This window comes from Dipodomys merriami, unplaced genomic scaffold, assembly GCF_024711535.1.
Source record: "Dipodomys merriami isolate MVZ:Mamm:240054 unplaced genomic scaffold, mDipMer1.0.p SCAF_24, whole genome shotgun sequence".
NCBI lineage: Eukaryota > Metazoa > Chordata > Mammalia > Rodentia > Heteromyidae > Dipodomys > Dipodomys merriami.
Genome location: NW_027203826.1, coordinates 20,777,956 through 20,797,148, shown reverse-complemented (window position 1 = coordinate 20,797,148; position 19,193 = coordinate 20,777,956). Strand labels below are relative to the sequence as shown.

At 39.1% G+C, this 19,193-nt stretch overlaps 1 protein-coding gene across 7 annotated transcripts in view; it reads left to right on the top strand.

The window, feature by feature from the left end:
• The window catches only part of Ralgps2 (Ral GEF with PH domain and SH3 binding motif 2), a 139,190-nt gene that overhangs the window by 39,116 nt on the left and 80,881 nt on the right, over positions 1–19,193 (top strand). For all 7 annotated transcript variants that reach the window (XM_070034385.1, XM_070034380.1, XM_070034381.1 and 4 more), the window contains 3 exons: positions 1,923–2,027; positions 3,113–3,163; positions 14,899–14,982. In XM_070034385.1, coding sequence (XP_069890486.1) covers positions 1,923–2,027; positions 3,113–3,163; positions 14,899–14,982 — 240 coding nt within the window. The remainder of the gene's footprint in view (positions 1–1,922; positions 2,028–3,112; positions 3,164–14,898; positions 14,983–19,193) is intronic.

The window sequence follows — 19,193 nt, the reverse complement described above, 5'->3', positions numbered from 1 at the left end:
AGCTCAAGACAAGTGCTTTACTAATTGAAGCACAGCAACACTTCCAATTTTCTAGTGGTTATTGGAGATAAGAGTTTCATGGAGTGGGGTGGGGGGGAGTATGGGAAGGGATGGGAAGGGGAAACAAAGGAGGAGGCAACAGTGCTTGATAAGAAATGTACTCATTGGGGCTGGGAAGGTGGCTCAGTGGTAGAGTGTTTGCCTTGCAGGAGGCCTTGGGTTCGATTCCTCAGCACCACATAAGCAGAAAAAGCCGGAAGTGGCGCTATGGCTCAAATGGTAGAGCGCTAGCCTTGAGCTGAAGAGCTGAGGGACAGCGCCCAGCCCAGAATTCAGGCCCCACGACCAAAAAAAAAAAAAAAAGAAAGAAAAGAAAAGAAATGTACTCATTACCTTGCCCATGTAATTGTAACCCCTCTGTATGGTATTTTCACAATTAAAAAAATAAATAAAAAGTAAAAAAAAAAAAAAGTGTCGTGGACCTTCCTGCCTTGCCTGGGCTGGCTTTGAATTTTGATCCTCAGATCTCAGCCTCCTGAGTAGCTAGGATTATAGATGTAAGCCACCAGTGCCCAGCTAAATAAACCCTTACAGTTTATTTATTTATTTATTTATTTTTTATTTTTTTTTTCCGGTTGTGGAGCCTGAACTCTGGGCCTGAGCACTGTCCCTCAGCTCTTCAGCTCAAGGCTAGCGCTCTACCACTTGAGCCACAGCGCCACTTCCGGCTTTTTTCTTTTTGCTTATGTGGTGCTGAGGAATCGAACCCAGGGCCTCATGCATGCAAGGCAAGCACTCTACCACTGAGCCACCTTCCCAGCCCAAACCCTTACATTTTAAAGGCATATTTAACTTCCTATTTAATGCCTATTTAAGTTCTTATTACTCAATATATCATATCTTGCTTTCAGCAGAAAATAAAGAATGTTAAAAGGCAAGAGAAAAACATACAACAAATTAATAATGTAAGAAAGGATACCAAAACTTAAGAATTAAAAAGAAATACTAGAATTCACAAACATTGTGACAGAAGGGCAGAATGACTTTGGTGATCTCTTAGACATGTAGGCTTGAAGATAAGTTAGGAGAAACTTTGCGAATTGAAAGCCAAAGAGAAAATGGAATGAAAAAATGGAGGGAATAGCCTAGTGATAGCCTAGTGATAGCACATAATGGTAATGGAAGAGAAAAGAGTTGGAGAAAGTTGAGGCTAGCCTGCGCTATAGTGAAAACTTACTTCAAATAGAGAATATGTAAGCTGGGCGCTGGTGGCTCACGCCTGTAATCCTAGCTACTCAGGAAGCTGAGATCTGAGGATCGTGGTTCAAAGCCAGCCCGGGCAGGAAAGACCGTGAGACTATCTCCAATAACCCTCAGAAAACCAGAAGTGGCGCTGTAGCTCAAGTGGTAGAGCGCTTGCCTTGAGCTGAAGAGCTGAGGGACAGCGCCCAAGCCCAGAGTTCAAGCCCCATGACTGACAAAAAAAATTAATAAAAATAAATAAAAGATGATTGTAGATAAATAACCTTCTCTCTAACTTTCTTTTACTCCATTTGAAAATCATTAAACTGGGTAAAATCTTTTATTTCTATTGGAAATGATAAGATGTCTGGATAAAGGAACTGGCAGATAACAAAAAGACTCATTCAAGAACCTTTAATGCAATGTTAAATTTCCAATTAGCCAGACCTTTTATCTGTTATTTTTCTAAATAAACAGCATGCATGCTCTGCTCAGCTTTCTGTAGTATTCATTCACTCACATTCATTTATTCATTCATTCAAAAGCACCACATTCAGCTTTCTTGCTCATACCTAGCCCTTTACCACTTGAGCCACACCTCCAGCCTGGCACTTTGCTGATTAATTGGAGATGGATTCCATAAAATTTAACACTGATTATATTTTCTTACATTTTAACAGAAAAGTAGCAGCTCTGAATCCTTAAGTGACAAAGGTTCTGAATTGAAGAAAAGCTTTGATGCTGTGGTATTTGATGTTCTTAAGGTTACACCAGAAGAATATGCGGTAAGCCACCTGCCTCTTTGTGTGTCTGTGTGTCTGTGCTAGGATTTGAACAAAGGGCCCAGAAGCTGTCCCTGAACTTTTTTGCTCAGTGCTAGCACTCTACCACTTGTAACTCCTCTGTGTGGTATTCTCACAATAAAAAAAAACAGAAAAGAAAAAGAAAGATTAGCTTTTTGTTTAGAGCAGCTTTATAACTTACACCTTTAATATGATATTATGAAATAATTACTTTCATCACTGTGTGAACTGTTTCTCCAAACCAACTTATACTTTCTTTTTTTTTTTTTGTCGGTCGTGGGGCTTGAACTCTGGGCCTGGGCGCTGTCCCTCAGCTCTTCAGCTCAAGACGAGCACTCTACCACTTGAGCTACAGCGCCACTTCGGGTTTTCTGGTGGTTTATTGGAGATAGGAGTCTCACGGTCTTTCCTGCCTGGGCTGGCTTTGAACCACAATCCTCAGATCTCAGCCTGCTGAGTAGCTAGGATTACAGGCGTGAGCCACCAGCGCCCGGCTCCAACTTATACTTTCCAACAATCTTTCTTTTTCTTTTTTTGTTAGTTGGTCATAGGGCTTGAACTCTGGGCTTGGGCACTGTCCCTCAGCTCTTCAGCTCAAGATTAATGTTCTGAGTGGTTTATTGAAGATAAGAGTTTCAAGGCGCAAAGCTGTCATGAGATAATGAGAATTAACTATATCTAATGGCACAAGGACTAAATTTTCATTTTTCTTTGAGCCCTTATTAAATTGACTATTCAGTAAAATATTTAGAATATCATGTTACGGGGCTGAGAAGGTGGCTAAGTGGTATAGTGCTTGCCTTGCATGCATGAGGCCCTGTATTTGATTTCTCAGCACCACATAAGCAGAAAAAGCAAGAAGTGGCTCTGTGGCTCAAGTGATAGAGTGCTAGCCTTTTGCTGAAGAGATGAAGGACAGTGCCCAGGCCCAGTCTTCAGGCCCCATGACTGACAAGAAAGAAAGAAAAGGAAAGAGAGAAAGAAAGAAGAAAGAAAGAAAAGAATATTATGTTACATCATAGAGTTAGACAGGAGAAATTAACTTTAGTTTAAACTTTTTATTTCAGGGTCAGATAACACTAATGGATGTCCCAGTATTTAAAGCTATTCAACCAGATGTAAGTAATTTTAAGAATATTTTTCAAATATAGAAAGTAATTAATTATAGTATCCTAAATTAAATTTAAGAACTTCCAGGCTACATTTTATATTCATTTAAGAATGTTTAAAGCTTGATGATGTAACTTATCTATACCACTTAGGCCTTAGAAATTCACGTGGCTTCCATCACAGTATGTTATTGAGTCATAAATGGGTCTGTTTGAATCATTTTGGTTGATTTGGTTTCCTTACTGGATGAAGAAATAGACTTAGAGAAGTTGGATGTATAGCCTTGAAGCTTTTTAAAATGCTAAGTTAGCAGTTTAGAAACTTTCATAACTCACTTCAGTACATAGCACAGTAATAGCACATGTGACTATGTGCTATTACTTTAGATCAGAGAAAGGTACTAGAGACTACCTTACAAAAGTTGTGTTTTTTGGCTAATATGGGGCTTAAACTCAAAGCGTCATGCTTTCTTGGAGCACTTGATCAACTGGTGTTGAGCCACATATCCAGCCTAGGGTTTTGCTGATGATTTTAGAAATGGATGATGATGATGATTTAGCCATTTTGCTCAGGCTGACCTTAAATTACAGTCTTCCAGATTTCAGTCTTTTAGTAAGATTACTGAGGATTAGCTTATATCACTGGCTTAGTCTGTTTTGTGCTGCTATAACAAAAAGATGCTGAGTACTTAATACAGAAAAGAGGCTTATTTAGCTTACATTTTTGGTGGCTGAATGTCCAAGATCAAGAAGCTCTATCTTTTTGGTCTTGAGTAAGGGCCTCTGTAGCTGCTTCACAACATAGTAAAAAAGTAGAAAGGCTGCATGTAGCTGGGCCCAAGCCTGTGTGATAGCCTAATTTTGTAACAACTTGCTCTTGACAGAGCTAACTCACTTCTTGAAACTAAATTCCTTCTGTGGGTGGTACACCAATTACCTACCCACCTTCCATATGACTCTACCTCTTAAAACTTCTGTAACCCCCAAGACTACAAATACTGGAGAACAAGCTTCTAGCATATGAACGTTTGGGGAATGTACTCAAACTATATCCTGACTACAACCACACTAAGTATTGGAGCTGAGTTTTAAAACTGATGGCTTTTCTATTTTTTCCAAATAAAAATATAAATGTTTTTTGTTTCTTAAAGCTACCTGTAATCCTGAAACTTAGTAATGTAAGACAGATATTATGTCTGTTTTTAAAATAAAGTACAGTGTATTTATGTATGTAAATCTGTGCTGGCTTTTATGACTATAATGAGTTTCTTTGTACATCTTATGTGATATAAGAGTGTTTGATAGGAAAGTGCTTCAGTCAGAGGAACATCTGGCAAAGGCCATTGAGTATGGGTGGCATGGGGGATATATGGGAAGATGAACTGTAGAATAAGGGCTAGATGTACACATACAATACAAAGCCATTGAGGGTGCAAGGCCCTCAGTAAAGTGCCAGGATAGGCACAAAATTGAATAGTAAGATATGAATGAAGGAACTATTTTTGTTAATGTTAAACTGTGTGTGTGTGTTTGTGCACTGGTACTGGGGCTTGAACTCAGGGACTCAAGCTCTTTTCCTAGCTTATTGGCTCAAGGCTGGTGCTCTTCCCCTTAAGCCACACCTTCATTTCTGGCTTTTTGCTTATTAATTGGGAGAGTCTCATAGAGTTTACAACTTGAGCTGACTTCAAAACACTATCATCAGATCTCAGCCTCCTGAATACCTAGGATTACGGTCTTGAGCCTACAGCCCCTGGCTTACTAAATTTACAATATGGAAAAATAGCACATATATGATTTATTTTCATGATTCCATTATTCCAACATCTATTTTTCTATATGTAACTTCTTATAAAATTTTATAAAGTGTCTACATATACTTCATGAAACTCTTTCAAAGATCTTTAAGTTATACCAAAACTGTTAAAGCTCTCATTGTGTGTGTGTGTGTGTGTGTGTGTGTACGTTCATGCGTGTGTGTGTATTTTTCAGCCTTCCTTAACCATGGGTTCTGTGTTTGTATATTCAACCAAACATGAATTTTAAAATATTCAAAAAAAGGTGGATCTGTTCCTTGTTTCTTGACTTTACTTTCTTAAAAGTAGGATGTAACTGTTTATATAGTATTTACATTTTATTCAGTATTATAAGTAGTTTATTCATGATATAAAATATTGAGGTAGATATTCATACTTTGTGTACAAACACTATATTTTATACAAAGGATTTGAGCATATGGATTTTTGGTATTTGAAGTAGGTGGTGTCTTAGAACAGGTGCCCCACAGATAAGAAGAAGCTGTGCTGAACTTTATTTCACTGAAGTGATTTATTCACATTCACTATGAATAGTGATCCCCCTCATACAAATCACACTCCCTGTCATCAAAAATCGTGTCCCCTCTCATACAAAATCAGGCTGTTTAGCTATTTTTCTCCCCTTCCTATCAAGTTAGATGTTCTATGTTAGTGATGTAGACAAAACACAGTAAGGTAGCTCTAAGGGTGGTGATTACAAAGAAGGAAGGTTATAAGTAGTTCTGTCATATATGTTCAATCTTCATTAACACATCTTTATAATTCTTTATTTCCAGACAGTTGATCTTTCACTCGTTTTTCTTTTCAGTTGTTTTTCTTCCTGTAGCCTGGTTTGGGGTTAAATTGCTATGTTTTGTACCCCGTTTCCTTTTAAGTAGGTGTCCAGCATATGATTTTTGAGTGAGGGCTCAATTAATTCTTTCTTGCTTAATTTTATTTACTGAAAAAAGCAAACTCTTTGAATTATAAAATAAAATACTTTTAGTGTTAAAACTGTCCAGGGCAAAGGTCCAGAAGACTTGCCATTTGTGAATTGTGCATTTTTTTCTTATCTTTGGCTTAGCTGTGTGTGTGTGTGTGTGTGTGTGTGTGTGTGTGTGTGTGTGTGTGTGTGTGTGTGTGTGTGTGTGTGTGTGTGTGTGTGTGTGTGAGTGTGTGTGTGTGTGTGTGTGTGTGTGTGTGTGTGTGTGTTCGTTTGTTCTAGGGCTTGAACCAAGGTGTGTGTGTGTTCTAGGGCTTGAACCAAGGGCCTGGGTGCTTTCCCTGTGCTGCTTTTTTTTTTTTGGTTTTTTTTTTTTTGGGGGGGGGTCCGGTTGTGGGGCCTGAACTCTGGGCCTGGGCGCTGTCCCTCAGCTCTTCAGCTCAAGGCTAGCGCTCTACCACTTGAGCCACAGTGCCACTTCCAGCTTTTTTCTTTTTGCTTATGTGGTGCTAAGGAATCGAAACCAGGGCCTCATGTATGCAAGGCAAGCACTCTACCACTTAGCCACCTTCCCAGCCCCTCCCTGTGCTTTTTTGCTCAAGGTTGGTGCTGTACCACTTAAGCCCCAGCTCCACTTACAGCTTTTTGCTGGTTAATTGGAGATAAGCATCTCAATTGTTTGGGCTGGCTTTGAACCAAAAGATCCTCAGATCTCAGCCTCCTGAGTAGCTGGATTTCAGATGGGAGACATGGGTGCGTGGCTTTTTTTCTTTTCTTTTCTTTTCTTTTTTAAATCTTGGCAGTATTTGTATTTTGAACTCACAGGTGTCACTTTCCATTTGAGCCATGCCTGATTATGAGTGGTTGAGCTTTAAATTACCTTCTAGATCTTTGAGAAGTTACTGGGTAACTTTAGAATAAAAGATAATGTTGAGTAGTGTAGTTGCAAAGGCAATAAGAAATTATGATTAAAACTGGAGGAATCTTATTAGGTGATAAAGGTTAAGAAACAGTCACTACTTAAATGCTTACAAATTGGGGTGGTAAGCTAAATTACAAAAGGGCAGGAACCTTTGTTTCATTCTTTGAAACATATGCCTAGCATAATACTATTGCCTGGAATAATATCTATTAGCCTGTTCTGAAGTCAGGCTTGATAAGTTATCATTCCACTGTTCCACACTGTGTAGTTTACAGATTATCATTTCCTGTTGTTTACCATGAATAGACTAATTTCTGCAAAAGTTTTTAATAATTCAATATGGCTTTTGAAAAGTAACAGTCTTTCTGTAAATAGAATTTTTCTGCTTGTAATTTAGAATGTTTTCAAGCTTCTTTTCTAATGGTAATACAGCAGTTAAGCTAAGCTAAAGAGTTCATTTCATTCTATACATTTATTTCTTGTGTGACTCTTTTTTGTTTGTTTTTGGTCAGTTGTGGCACTTGATCTCTTTGCCTGGGTGCAGTCCTTGAGTTCTTCAGCTCAAGGATGGCACTCTGTCATTGAGCCACAGTGCCATTTCTGGTTTTCTGGTATTTAATTGGCGATAAGAGTCTCACAGATCTTCTTGCCCAGTCTGGCTTTGAACTGCAATCCTCAGATCTCAGCCTCCTGAGTAGCTAGTGTTACAGATGTGAGCCACTGGCACCCGGCATCTTCTGTGATTCTTTAAAAGATTTTAAGTAGTAATACAGAGGTTACAGTTCTATAATCTTAAATGATTGTGTGTGCGTGTGCATGTGTGTGTGTGGAGAGGAGGGGGGTCATGGGGCCTGAACTCTGTGCCTGGGTGCTGTCCCTCACCTCTTCAGCTCAAGGCTAGCACTCTACCGCTTGAGCCACAGCACCATTTCCAGCTTTTTTTTTTGCTTATGTGGTGCTGAGGAATCGAACCCAGGGCCTCATGCATGCAAGGCAAGCGCTCTACCACTGAGCCACCTTCCCAGGGAAGCCCCAAGGTCCCAAGCTTTTTAGATAAGGATTTTCAAACATGTATAAATTAAAACATGGTTGGATAGTAACACTTCACTGAAAATGAGAGTGAGAGTATAAATTTGTTTAAAAACCTTTTAGAAGAGTACACTTACTGATATTTGTCATCCCAAGGATTTCAGATAAGGTATATTCATGCATTTAGATAACATAGACATGGTTTGGGGTATTTTAAATAATCTAGATTCCTTATATACATAGAAAGCCCACCATAGTTTGTAGACATGTACTATTTTTTTTTTTTGTGGTCTGTTGTGGGGCTTGAACTCTGGGCCTGGGCACTGTCCCTCAACTCTTCAGCTCAAGGTTAGCACTCTACCACTTGAGCCACAGCGCCACCCAGTTTTCTGGTAGTTTATTGGAGATTAGAGTCTCATGGACTTTCCTGCCCAAGCTGGCTTTGAACCGTGATCCCAAGATCTCAGCCTTCTGAGTAACTAAGATTACACACATGACTGGTACTCTGCTGTGAGTACTATTTTATGATATCTGAGGGTAGTCTTGGTAACAGTTTGAGATAAGATTATAAGTAAGCACGTTAAATACAAAGTTAATTGTGAATCTTACTAAATGTTTCTGAAAAACATAAGACATTTCTTGCTTTCTGAATAAAAGAATTTCTATATTAAACCTCTTATGTTTGCCAATATCCAAAGGTCTAATACCAGGAATATCATAATTGTGTCATTTTATTTTTTTTATTTTTTATTTTTTGGGTCCGGTCGTGGGGCTTGAACTCTGGGCCTGGGTGCTGTCCCTCAGCTCTTCAGCTCGAGGCTAGCACTCTACCACTTGAGCCATAGCGCCACTTCCGGCTTTTTTCTTTTTGCTTATGTGGTGCTGAGGAATTGAACCCAGGGCCTCATGCATGCAAGGCAAGCGCTCTACCACTGAGCCAACTTCCCAGCCCATAATTGTGTCATTTTAGTGCAAGTTAGTGCATTAAAATTAAGATTTAAACCATGAACATAATAAGAGATTTATTTTTTAAAATTTTATTATTATTATTATCTTTAAGTACTTGTACAAAGAAGTTCCCATTCTACAAAACAGTATATAAATACAAGGTGTCTGACAACATTGTCACCCATCCCTCCTAAACCTTCCCTTCTCCCACTTTTTTTTTTTAAATTGAGATAGGTGATTACATAAATTTCACATATTTCACAGTATGGTGGAATAGTGATACTTAGTTAAAGTCACAAACACATTTTAACCTTCACAAGGCAAATTATCATTATCATGGCATAGTAAGATATTTAAATGTAGTCAAGATGTCAGTTTGAAACTTTGTTTGAGCAAGATGTAACTATTTTTGTCAGGTTTGTGTTATTGCTGTTCATGACCATGGAAGTGTAATATATAGTAAGAAAAGGGTTAGATTAGGACTAGAGAAAGTGAAGATGAAAGTTGTTTTCGAGAGTAAATATATTACGGCATCTATGGAAGGAGAAGGTAGCTAGCTGTTGTCTTATTGGATATCATTATAAAGTCTCAGGTATAATGTATTAAGACAAGATTGGAAGAGATATATATTAGAAAAGAGAAGGATTTTTTGGGGGGTGGGGGGAAAGTCAGTCATGGGGCTTGAACTCTGAGCTTGGGCACTATCCTTCAGCTCTTCAGCTCAAGGCTAGCGCTCTACCACTTGAGCCACAGCACCACTTACGGGTTTTCTGGTAGCTTGTTGGAGATAAGAGTCTTATGTACTTTACTACCCAGCCTGGCTTTGAAAAATGATCCTCAAATCTCAGCCTCCTGAATAGGTAGGATTACAGGTATGAGCCACCGACACCCAACAAGAAGGAATATTTTAAAACTAATTTTAATGTTTTTTTCTTTTAATTTTTGTTTGTTTGTCCATGAAGTAGCAAGGAACTGAACCCAGGGCCTCATGCATGCTAGGCAAGCACTCTATCTACCACTGAGCCACATTCCCAGCCTGAAAGGGGTCATTTTCATTTATTCGATTACATTGGAGTTGTATAGTTTCAAAGTACATTTTGTGGACTAGAAATACATCATCTTTGGCAGAGACTTCTTTCCTTCTTTCTTTCTACCTAATCATATAATCTGGATGCAAATGGATGAATTGTATCCCTTTAAAGATGTCCACTTTTGAGCATAAAATTACCTCAGCAGTAATTATCTTTTCATGAGGATACCCTGTCCCAAGCGTTATTCCCACCTCAGTCTTTTGGATTCTACCACTTTTCCTTTCCTCCCTTGATCTCTGTCTATATGCTGGTCTATATTGGCCTTTTCTCTTCTTCTGTCTATAGGTATCCCTACATCATCACCCTTAGAACAGTCCTTTTAAGAGTGTTGGCACCTACAAGAGGAAATTTAGACCAAGAATTTCACTTTACAGATCAAACCTACAAGACGTAAGAGAAGCTGTGACTCCTGTGAGTTCTGTAATTCTTTCATAGGGTAGGTGGTCATCAGTTGTGGGGGTTTTCCTTCCCATGTGCTTCTAAAATAAATGCAACTGAAAATTGTGCTTAATAGTGTCATGGTTCAAAATGAATCCATGAATATTCTTTCAAATACTTGTCAGTAACTGTTAAGAAATTACTTTTATATATTTGAGTTGTTACCTTTACCACATTCAAAATTACAAGCTAAACCCATTGGAACACAATTTAAGGGGTGTGAAGGGCAGTGAATTTCATTTCATGAAGGCTTGTTTACATAATATATTTAGAATAGTCTTATTCTTAAATTATATCCTATATGAAGGCGTTTTTGAGTCATTAACTGCACTAGTTTATTTTAGTGTTCATGTGAGATGTTTTGATACATGATAGCTTGTGACAAGGATGACGTTGTTGATATAAAGATGATAGTTGTGTCAGATTTTATTCCTTAAATTGCATTCTAGCATGTGTTATGTCTTAAATGGAAGGTCTTAGAATCTGAGAAAAAAGATGCAGAACAATAGGAGAATTTAAAATTTTCTCTTTTCCTTCCGAAGGTTCAATGATTTCAGTGTGTGAAATGAACTGATAGTATATAGATTGAGAAGAAAAACTAAATGAGAGCCACCCATAAAGTATGGCACTCTAGGAAAGGCTAGGTGATTGATGTTTCTATACTATCTTGCTTTACACACAAAGGAATATGGATTTGGGGCCAGAGAGAACATGAGACATGGGAGGTTCCGCACAGTCCCCAAATGCTATCTATCTTGACACCAGGAAAACTTTTATCTATGTGCTAACTTTTAGAAGACCACCATTGTAATCTCTGGTTGGTCCAAGTATTGAGTCCCAATCTCTTCCTGTGAAAACATGTCTTTTTGGCAAAAAGAGAATCTTAAAGCTTCTGCCTGCAGCCAGTGCTTTCTTTCCTAGTAGATAATCTAGCTATGTTGGCCAGGTTACCTTTGAACTCCTGGGCTCAAGTGATCCTCCTGCCTTAGCCTCCCAAATAGCTGGAACTACCAGGATACCCCACTGCACTCAGCTCTCTCTCTCTCTCTCTCTCTCTCTCTTTTTTTTTTTTTTTTTTTTTTTGGCCAGTTCTGGGGCTTGAACTCTGGGCCTGGAGGCTGTCCCTGAGCTCTTCAGCTCAAGACAAGTGCTCTACTAATTGAAGCACAGTGCCACTTCCAGTTTTTTCGTGGTTAATTGGAGATAAGATTCTCATAGACTTTCTGCCCAGTCTGGCTTTGAACTGCGATCCTCAAATCTCAGCCTCCTGAGTAGCTAGGATTACAGATGTGAGTCACAGGTGCCTAGTTCATTAAAAGAAATTATTGCATAAAATTTGTTTTGAAACACAAAAAGATAACCTTTCAGAGCCATTCATTCCTATGACTTTAGAGATCTTCATTTTCTCTGAATAACCAACTTGAAATATACCAAAGAAACATATTTACGATGACCTGTCTTGATTTCCCTCAGCAAAGACAAGCAATTTTCTTTACATAAAAATCAAATAACTGATGGGAGGTAGAGGTGAAGTAGAGCAAGTTTCCTTTAAGACCCCGTTGAAGAGGAAAGTAGTAAGTGAGCTCCTGGAGTCCCGGTTTAATTTTAGCTTCACACCTCATTAAATGGGATTTTGCTTTTTTTGGGGGGGGGGTCCATTCATGGGCCTGAACTCTGGGCCTGGGCGCTGTCCCTCAGCTCTTCAGCTCAAGGCTAGTGCTTTACCACTCGAGCCACAGCACCACTTCCAGTTTTTTTTTCCCCTGCTTATATGGTGCTGAGGAATCGAACCCTGGGCCTCATGCATGCAAGGCAAGCTCTCTGCCACTGAGCCACCTTCCTAGCCCCTATTTTTGTATTTTTAAATCTTTTATTTTGGGCTGGGAAGGTAGCTCAGTGGTAGAATGCTTGCCTTGCATACATGAAGCCCAGGGTACAATTCCTCAGCACCACATAAGCCAAAAAAGCTGGAAGTGGAACTGTGGCTCAAGTGGTAGAGCACTAGCCTTGAGCTGAGGAGCTCAGGGACAGTGCCCAGACCCAGAGTTCAGGCCCCATGACCAACCCCGCCCCCCCTCCAAAAAAAACCCTTTTGTTTTGAGATAACTAGGTATTCTAAGATTGCAAAAAAGCCCCATTAATGTTTTTCTCAGCAATCACATCTTAACTGTGTAAAATACCAAAATCAGGAAATTCACATTGTTGCATGTCTCTGTAGTTCTATATTTTATTAACACACACACACACACACACACACAGAGACACACACACACAGACACACACACACACACACACACAAGAGCTCTTGCTTTATGTTGCAACCATCCCACTTTCCCTCACACCTTGTCATCCTTAACCCCTGACAACTAATCCATCCTCCATTTTTCTTACTTTGTTGTTATATCAGCATAGTAATGCAACTTATTTCAAATAGGGAAAGATTTCTGAAGCAGCATTACAACTTTCTTGGTTTTTTGTTTGTTTGTTTGTTTTGGTCAGTCGTGGGGCTTGAACTCTAGGCCTGGGCCGCTGTCCTTGAGCTCTTCAGCTCTACCACTTGAGCCACAACACCACTTCAGCCTTTTCTGCTTATGTGGTGTTGAGGAATTGAGCCCAGGGCCTCATGCATGCAAGGCAAGCACTCTACCACTGAGCCCCTTCCCAGCCCCAGAGTTGTTTTTTTTTTTTTTTTTTTAACTCAGGTTTTTAAATTATAAATGTCTTTAGAATAGAGACCTAAAGTGGTACTTTAAACCATTTGTTCCCAAATAATATGACTGTACATGTCTTTTCTTTTCCAAGAAAACAACAGTTTTCTTGAAGTGAGAAAACATTTTTCATTAAATAAATTATGCTGAAATGTTCTAGAGTTGGATGGATTTTCCAAAAACAGTATCAGTTATTAGAGGAATCAGAAAAGCATTATAAAGGGATTAGGGATGTAAATCCATTGAAGAGTGCTTTCTTAACCTACATGAACCCTGCATTTGGTCAGGCATTATTTTAAAAAAGGAGAAAAGGATTCTTTAAAGAAAAATGTTAAAAAGGAAGTCATAGACAGATACAGTGATGTACACCTGTGATCCTAGAAGGTTGAGGCAGCAGGATTGTGAGTTCAAGACCACCTTTGGTTACATGTGATACCTTGTCTCTAAAATGGTCATTATTTGCAATGCTTTTGTCTAGGTTTCTTATTTATCATGACACATGATAAAGATAAGGATCGAATGAGTATGTAAAAACAAATTAATGTATAATAATTTCTGTATTAGGTCTAACTTGTTGCTGTTATTGTTATCTAGTCTCAGGATGGGAAAGATTTATGGGCAGGATAGTAAGATTGGTTTCTTTAAACAGATAATAAGCAGCCCCAAATATGCCCATGTGGAAGACTGGGAATATGGTTCTATATGTTTTATTTGAGTGGTGGACTTAGTGATATTTTACAGCCCTCTACTTACTGTATACTCTGTTTAGCAGCAAACAATTTTTATAGTTGGGGTAGTTAAGGCAGAGGTAGTTAAGAAAGAGAAAAAAATGCCTAATTATCAAAGCCTTGAAAAAGTTAATTTTCTTTGATTTAGTCATTTCATTCTTAGGACTTTTTTTTTTGGCGGGGGTGGGGGGGGTGGGGGGTCCAGTCGTGGGGCCTGAACTCTGGGCCTGGGCGCTGTCCCTCAGCTCTTCAGCCCAAGGCTAGCGCTCTACCACTTGAGCCACAGAACCACTTCCGGCTTTTTTTCTCTTTGCTTATGTGGTGCTGGGGAATCGAACCCAGGGCCTCATGCATGCAAGACAAGCACTCTACCACTGAGCCACCTTCCCAGCCCCAGGACTTTTATTTTTAGGAAATGGTTAGAAATATCAGAAAATGTGTAACAATATTCATTATTTATAGCATAACATTGCTTATAGCAGGAAAATGCAATGAATCTGTGTAAATGACTGACTACAATTGGGATTGAATTCTATGTCAAGTGGGTACTTTGAATGGTTTGATAAATTTAATTGATACACTTGTTAATAAGTTTGATATACTGATGTACTTCCATTATAGCGTTAATATGAAGTTGATCATAATACTTTATCTAAGTTTTTTATTTACCATAATAAATTATAAATTATAATGATAATGATTAGACCAAATGAATTGCTTCATACTAAGAACTTAGATTGCCATGTAGTAATTATCTCTAGCTGTTCTTTCAGGGTTAAATCTGTTCTGGGAAGAATTTACCAATATTGACTATGAAATAGAAATTTTCCTATGTTCTGCTAATCATATTCATTTTAAAATAAAGCTTGCCGTTGTTATTTTACAGAATGCCTATATTGTTAGCTAATTTTGTATGTACCTTTTGAATAAAGTCATTGAAAAAAAGAACACAGGAAAAAGAAAAAAAGAAAAAAACACAGGGAAAATGTTGGAAGGGGTTGACACTGATCAAGATGCATTGCCCTCATAAATTGACATGTTGAAACTTCTTTGTACAACTATTTAAACATAATAAAATAAAAAATTAGAATGGAAATACACTGAGATGTTTTTATATTTAATTTTTACCTTATTTTTCTAGGAGCTTTCAAGTTGTGGGTGGAATAAAAAAGAAAAATACAGTTCTGCACCAAATGCAGTTGCCTTCACCAGAAGATTTAATCATGTGAGTTGTGTAAAATTTCGATCTTCAAGTTTCTGAAATTCATTTCCTCAGTGTATACTTATTTTCATCAAGGAACAGTATTGATTGCAAATATTTTCAGCTGATACCTCTGCAAATACTGTCTGTTTTCATGATCTGTTTTTTCTCCTGTAATTGCTATTACAACCAATTAATTGCTATTCCAATGGTTGAAAGTTGACATTCTTTCTTGTCTCTTAATCTTTTATAAGAATTGGATATGCAGGTATTCATCTTGTATGTTGGTTTACCACTCTGCTGGATATGTGCCAAGAGGGTAGAGCAAGGTCCTAAAGTGGTTCTCATTTTACTTTTTCTTTGTTCTTTGGTTTGTTTTTGTTTTTTTCTTTTCTGTGAGGAGTTTGAAATCAGGGCCTCACAAATAGACAGAATTTTTTATATTTATGTTTTTATTATCTTCTCACTATTTTCTTTCTCTAATGAATATCTTGCACCCATCCAGTGGGTTGTCTCTTGATTCTGGTAACTGCTTCCTTTGATATGTAGAAGCTTTCGATTGAATGAAATCCCATTTGTGAATTTGTCGTTTTTCTTTCCTGAGAAATGTAAGACCTCTTTAGAAAATATGGCCTGTGCTTATATCTTCAAGGTTTTTTGGCTTTGATTTTGCCGCTTGTGGGGCTTGAACTTAGAGCCTTGGTGGTGTCCTTGAGCTTTTTCACTCAAGGCTAGCACTCTACCACTTAAAGCCACAGTGCAGCTTCCAGCTTTCTGGTGATAATTGGAGATAAGAGTCTCTGCACAGGATGGCTTCAAACCGCAGTCCTCAGATCTCAGCCTCCTGAGTCACTAAGATTAAAGGCATGAGTCACCAGTACCCAGCTTCTTCAGGTTTTTTTATTCTACCTTCTTCTGTTGTATTTTCAAAGTTTTGTACTGTACATTAAGGTCTTTGAGGTTTTTGGTCAGTGCTGCTGTTGTTAGTTTTTTTTGCCTGAATCATGCTGTCACTATTGTGTTATAGTATAATTTGAAGTTTAGCACTAGGATATCTGCAGCATTACTGTTTTTTCTGTAATGCTTTTGCTCCTCAAGGTTTTTTATGTTTCCATACGATAAATTTTTTTTTTTGGGGGGGGGGGTCAGTCGTGAGGCTAGAACTCTGGGCCTGGGAGCTGTCCCTCATCTCTTCAGCCTCTTCAGCTCAAGGCAAGTATTCTATCACCTGAGCCACAGCACAATTTCTGGTTTCCTGCCTGAGCTGGCTTTGATCCATTATCCTCAGATCTCAGCCTCCTGAGTAGCTAGGGTTACAGAAGTGAGCCACCAACACCTGGCTCCAAGGGGGGTCTTTCTATTTTCTAGTGTCTTCAATTTCTTTTTTCAATGTTTATTATTTAAGGTGTTTGTTTGTTTCTTTTTTTGGTCGGTCATGGGGCCTAAACTCGGCCTGGGCACTGTCCCTCACGTCTTCAGCTCAAGGCTAGTACTGTACCACTTGAGCCACAGCACCACTTCTGGCTTTTTCTGCTTATGTGGTGCTGAGGAATGGAACCCAGGGCCTCATACATGCAAGGCAAGCACTCTCACTGAGCCACCTTCCAAGCCCCCTATAATTTTAAGTTTTAAAGATCTTTTACCTCTTTAGTTAAATTTATTTCTCTCTCTCTCTCTCTCTCTCTCTCTCTCTCTCTCTCTCTCTCTCTCTCTCTCTCTCTCTGTGTGTGTGTGTGTGTGTGTGTGTGTGTGTGTGTGTGTGTGTGTGTGTGTGTGTGTGTGTGTGTGTGTGTGTGTGTGTGTGTGTGTGTGTGTGTGTGTGTGTGTGTGTGTGTGTGTGTGTGTGTGTGTGTGTGTGTGTGTGTGTTTCCTGATTTCAGCTTATTCATTTCCGGTATATATAAAAGCTACTAATTTCTGTATGAAGTCTTTAGACTTCTAAGTATGGGATCATATGATCTGTACAAGTGATCATTTAACTTCTTCCTTTTTTAGTAGGGTTTCTTTTTTTTTTTCTCTTGACTTAATGTTTTGAATTCTAGTACTATACTGAATAACTGAATATTCTTGTTTCATTCCTGAATTTAGAAGAAATTGTTTCAGCTTTTGCTTATTTAATTTGATGGTGATAGGTTGTCATATCTTTTTTTATTGTAAAGAGATAAATTCCTTCTATCCCTGGGTTTTTTCAATAAACTTGAATCCTGAAAGGATGTTAAATTTGTCAAAGGCTTTTTCTTGCATCTATTGAGATGTTCGTGTGAATTTTATCTTTGATTCCAATGGTGATTGTATTACATTTGTTGATTTAAAATGTTGAGCTACCCTCAAATACTTGGAGTAAAAACGGCTTAATCAAGGTGTGTGGTCTTTTTAATGTGTTGTTGAATTTGGTTTGTAAGTATTTCATTCAGAATTTTTCTGTGTTCATCAAGGAAATTGGTCTATCATTTTTGTTGTCTCCTTGTTGGCTTCATAAGATGAGTTCAGAAGTGTTCTTTTCTGTTTTGTGATATTGTTTGGGTAATAGTACTGGTCTTAGTTGTTCTTTAAAGTCCCAGTAGAATTTGGCAGTAAATCTATCAGGCTTCGTGGGGGCTGAACTCTGGGCCTGGGCACTGTCCCTCAGCAATTTAGCTCTAGGCTAGAGCCCTACCACTTGAGCCACAGCACCTCTGCCAGCTTTTTTCTGCTTATGCAGTGCTGAGGAATCGCACACAGGTCCTCATGCTACTGAGCCAATTTCCCAGCTCCTCCCTCCCTCCCTTCTTCCTTCCTTCCTTCCTTCCTTCCTTCCTCTCTCTCTCTCTCTCTCTCTCTCTCTCTCTCCCCTTTCTCTCCTTTCTCTCCTTTCTCTCTTTCTCTGCTCTTTCTCTCTTTTTCTCTTTTGTTCTTTTTTTATATTGGTCATGGAGCTTGAACTGGGGCTTGGACACTGTCCCTGAGCTCTTTTGCTCAAAGCCAGCACTCAACCACAGTACTACTTCATTTTCTAGTGGTTAATTAGACATGAGTCTCACGGACTTTCTTGCCTGAGCTCGCTTTGAACCAGGATCCTCAGACCTCAGCTTTCTGAGTAGCTAGGATTATAGGCATGAGCCTCTTGACACTCAGCTCAGAATTTTTTCCCCTCCCTCCCTCCCTCCCCTCCTTCTTTCCTTCCTTCCTTCCTTCCTTCCTCCCTCCCTTCCTTCCTTCTCTCCTTTCCTCCTTTATTTTTTTTTGTTGCTGTTCATGGGACTTGAACTGAGGCTGAGCTTTTTTGCTCAAGGCTAGTGCTCAATCACACTTTGAGCCATAGCCACACTTCTGGTTTCCTGGCCTTTAATTGAGGATAAGTGTCTCTTGGACTTTCCTGCTCAGGCTGGCTTTGAACCACGATCCTCAGATCTCAGCCTCCTGAGTAACTAGGATTACTGGGGTGAGCCACCTGTGCATAGTTTTTTTTTAATCTTTATTATCTTCAAGTAGTTGAATAAAGGAAGTACGATTTTACAAAGCAGTTTAGGAATACAATGCATCTTGAATCAGTATCATCACCCCTTCAACATCCTCATCCCGCTTAGACCCACCCTTTCCCTTACTCTTCTTAATTTTGTGGTATATATAATAAATTCTTAGCCAGGCACTGGTGGCTCATGCCTGTAATCCTAGCTACTCAGGAGGCTGAGATCTGAGGATCACGGTTCAAAGCCAGCCCAGGCAGGAAAGACCATGAGACTCCTATCTCCAATAAATCACCAGAAAACCGGAAGTGGCGCTGTAGCTCAAGTGGTAGAGCGCTCGCCTTGAGCTGAAGAGCTGAGGGACAGCGCCCAGGCCCAGAGTTCAAGACCCACGACCGACAAAAAAAAAAATTCTTGGCTACATCCCCACCCCTTTCACTCTTTATTCTTCTACCCTCTCTCCCCTTGGTCTTATACCCTTCCTCTCCCCCACCCCCTTCTTGCATGTATCCATTCTCTAGTGCTGATTTTGGTGGGCTTTGACCTTTCTTATTGCTTCAATCTCATTGTTTTTTCTTTCTTTCTTTCTTTCTTTCTTTCTTTCTTTCTTTCTTTCTTTCTTTCTTTCTTTTTCTTTCTTTCCTTCCTTCCTTTCTCCCTCCCTCTCTCCCTCCCTCCCCTTCCTTCCTTCCTTCCTTCCTTCACTTCCTTCCTTCCTTCCTTCACTTCTTTCTTTCTTTCTTTCTTTCTTTCTTTCTTTCTTTCTTTCTTTCTTTCTTTCTTTCTTTC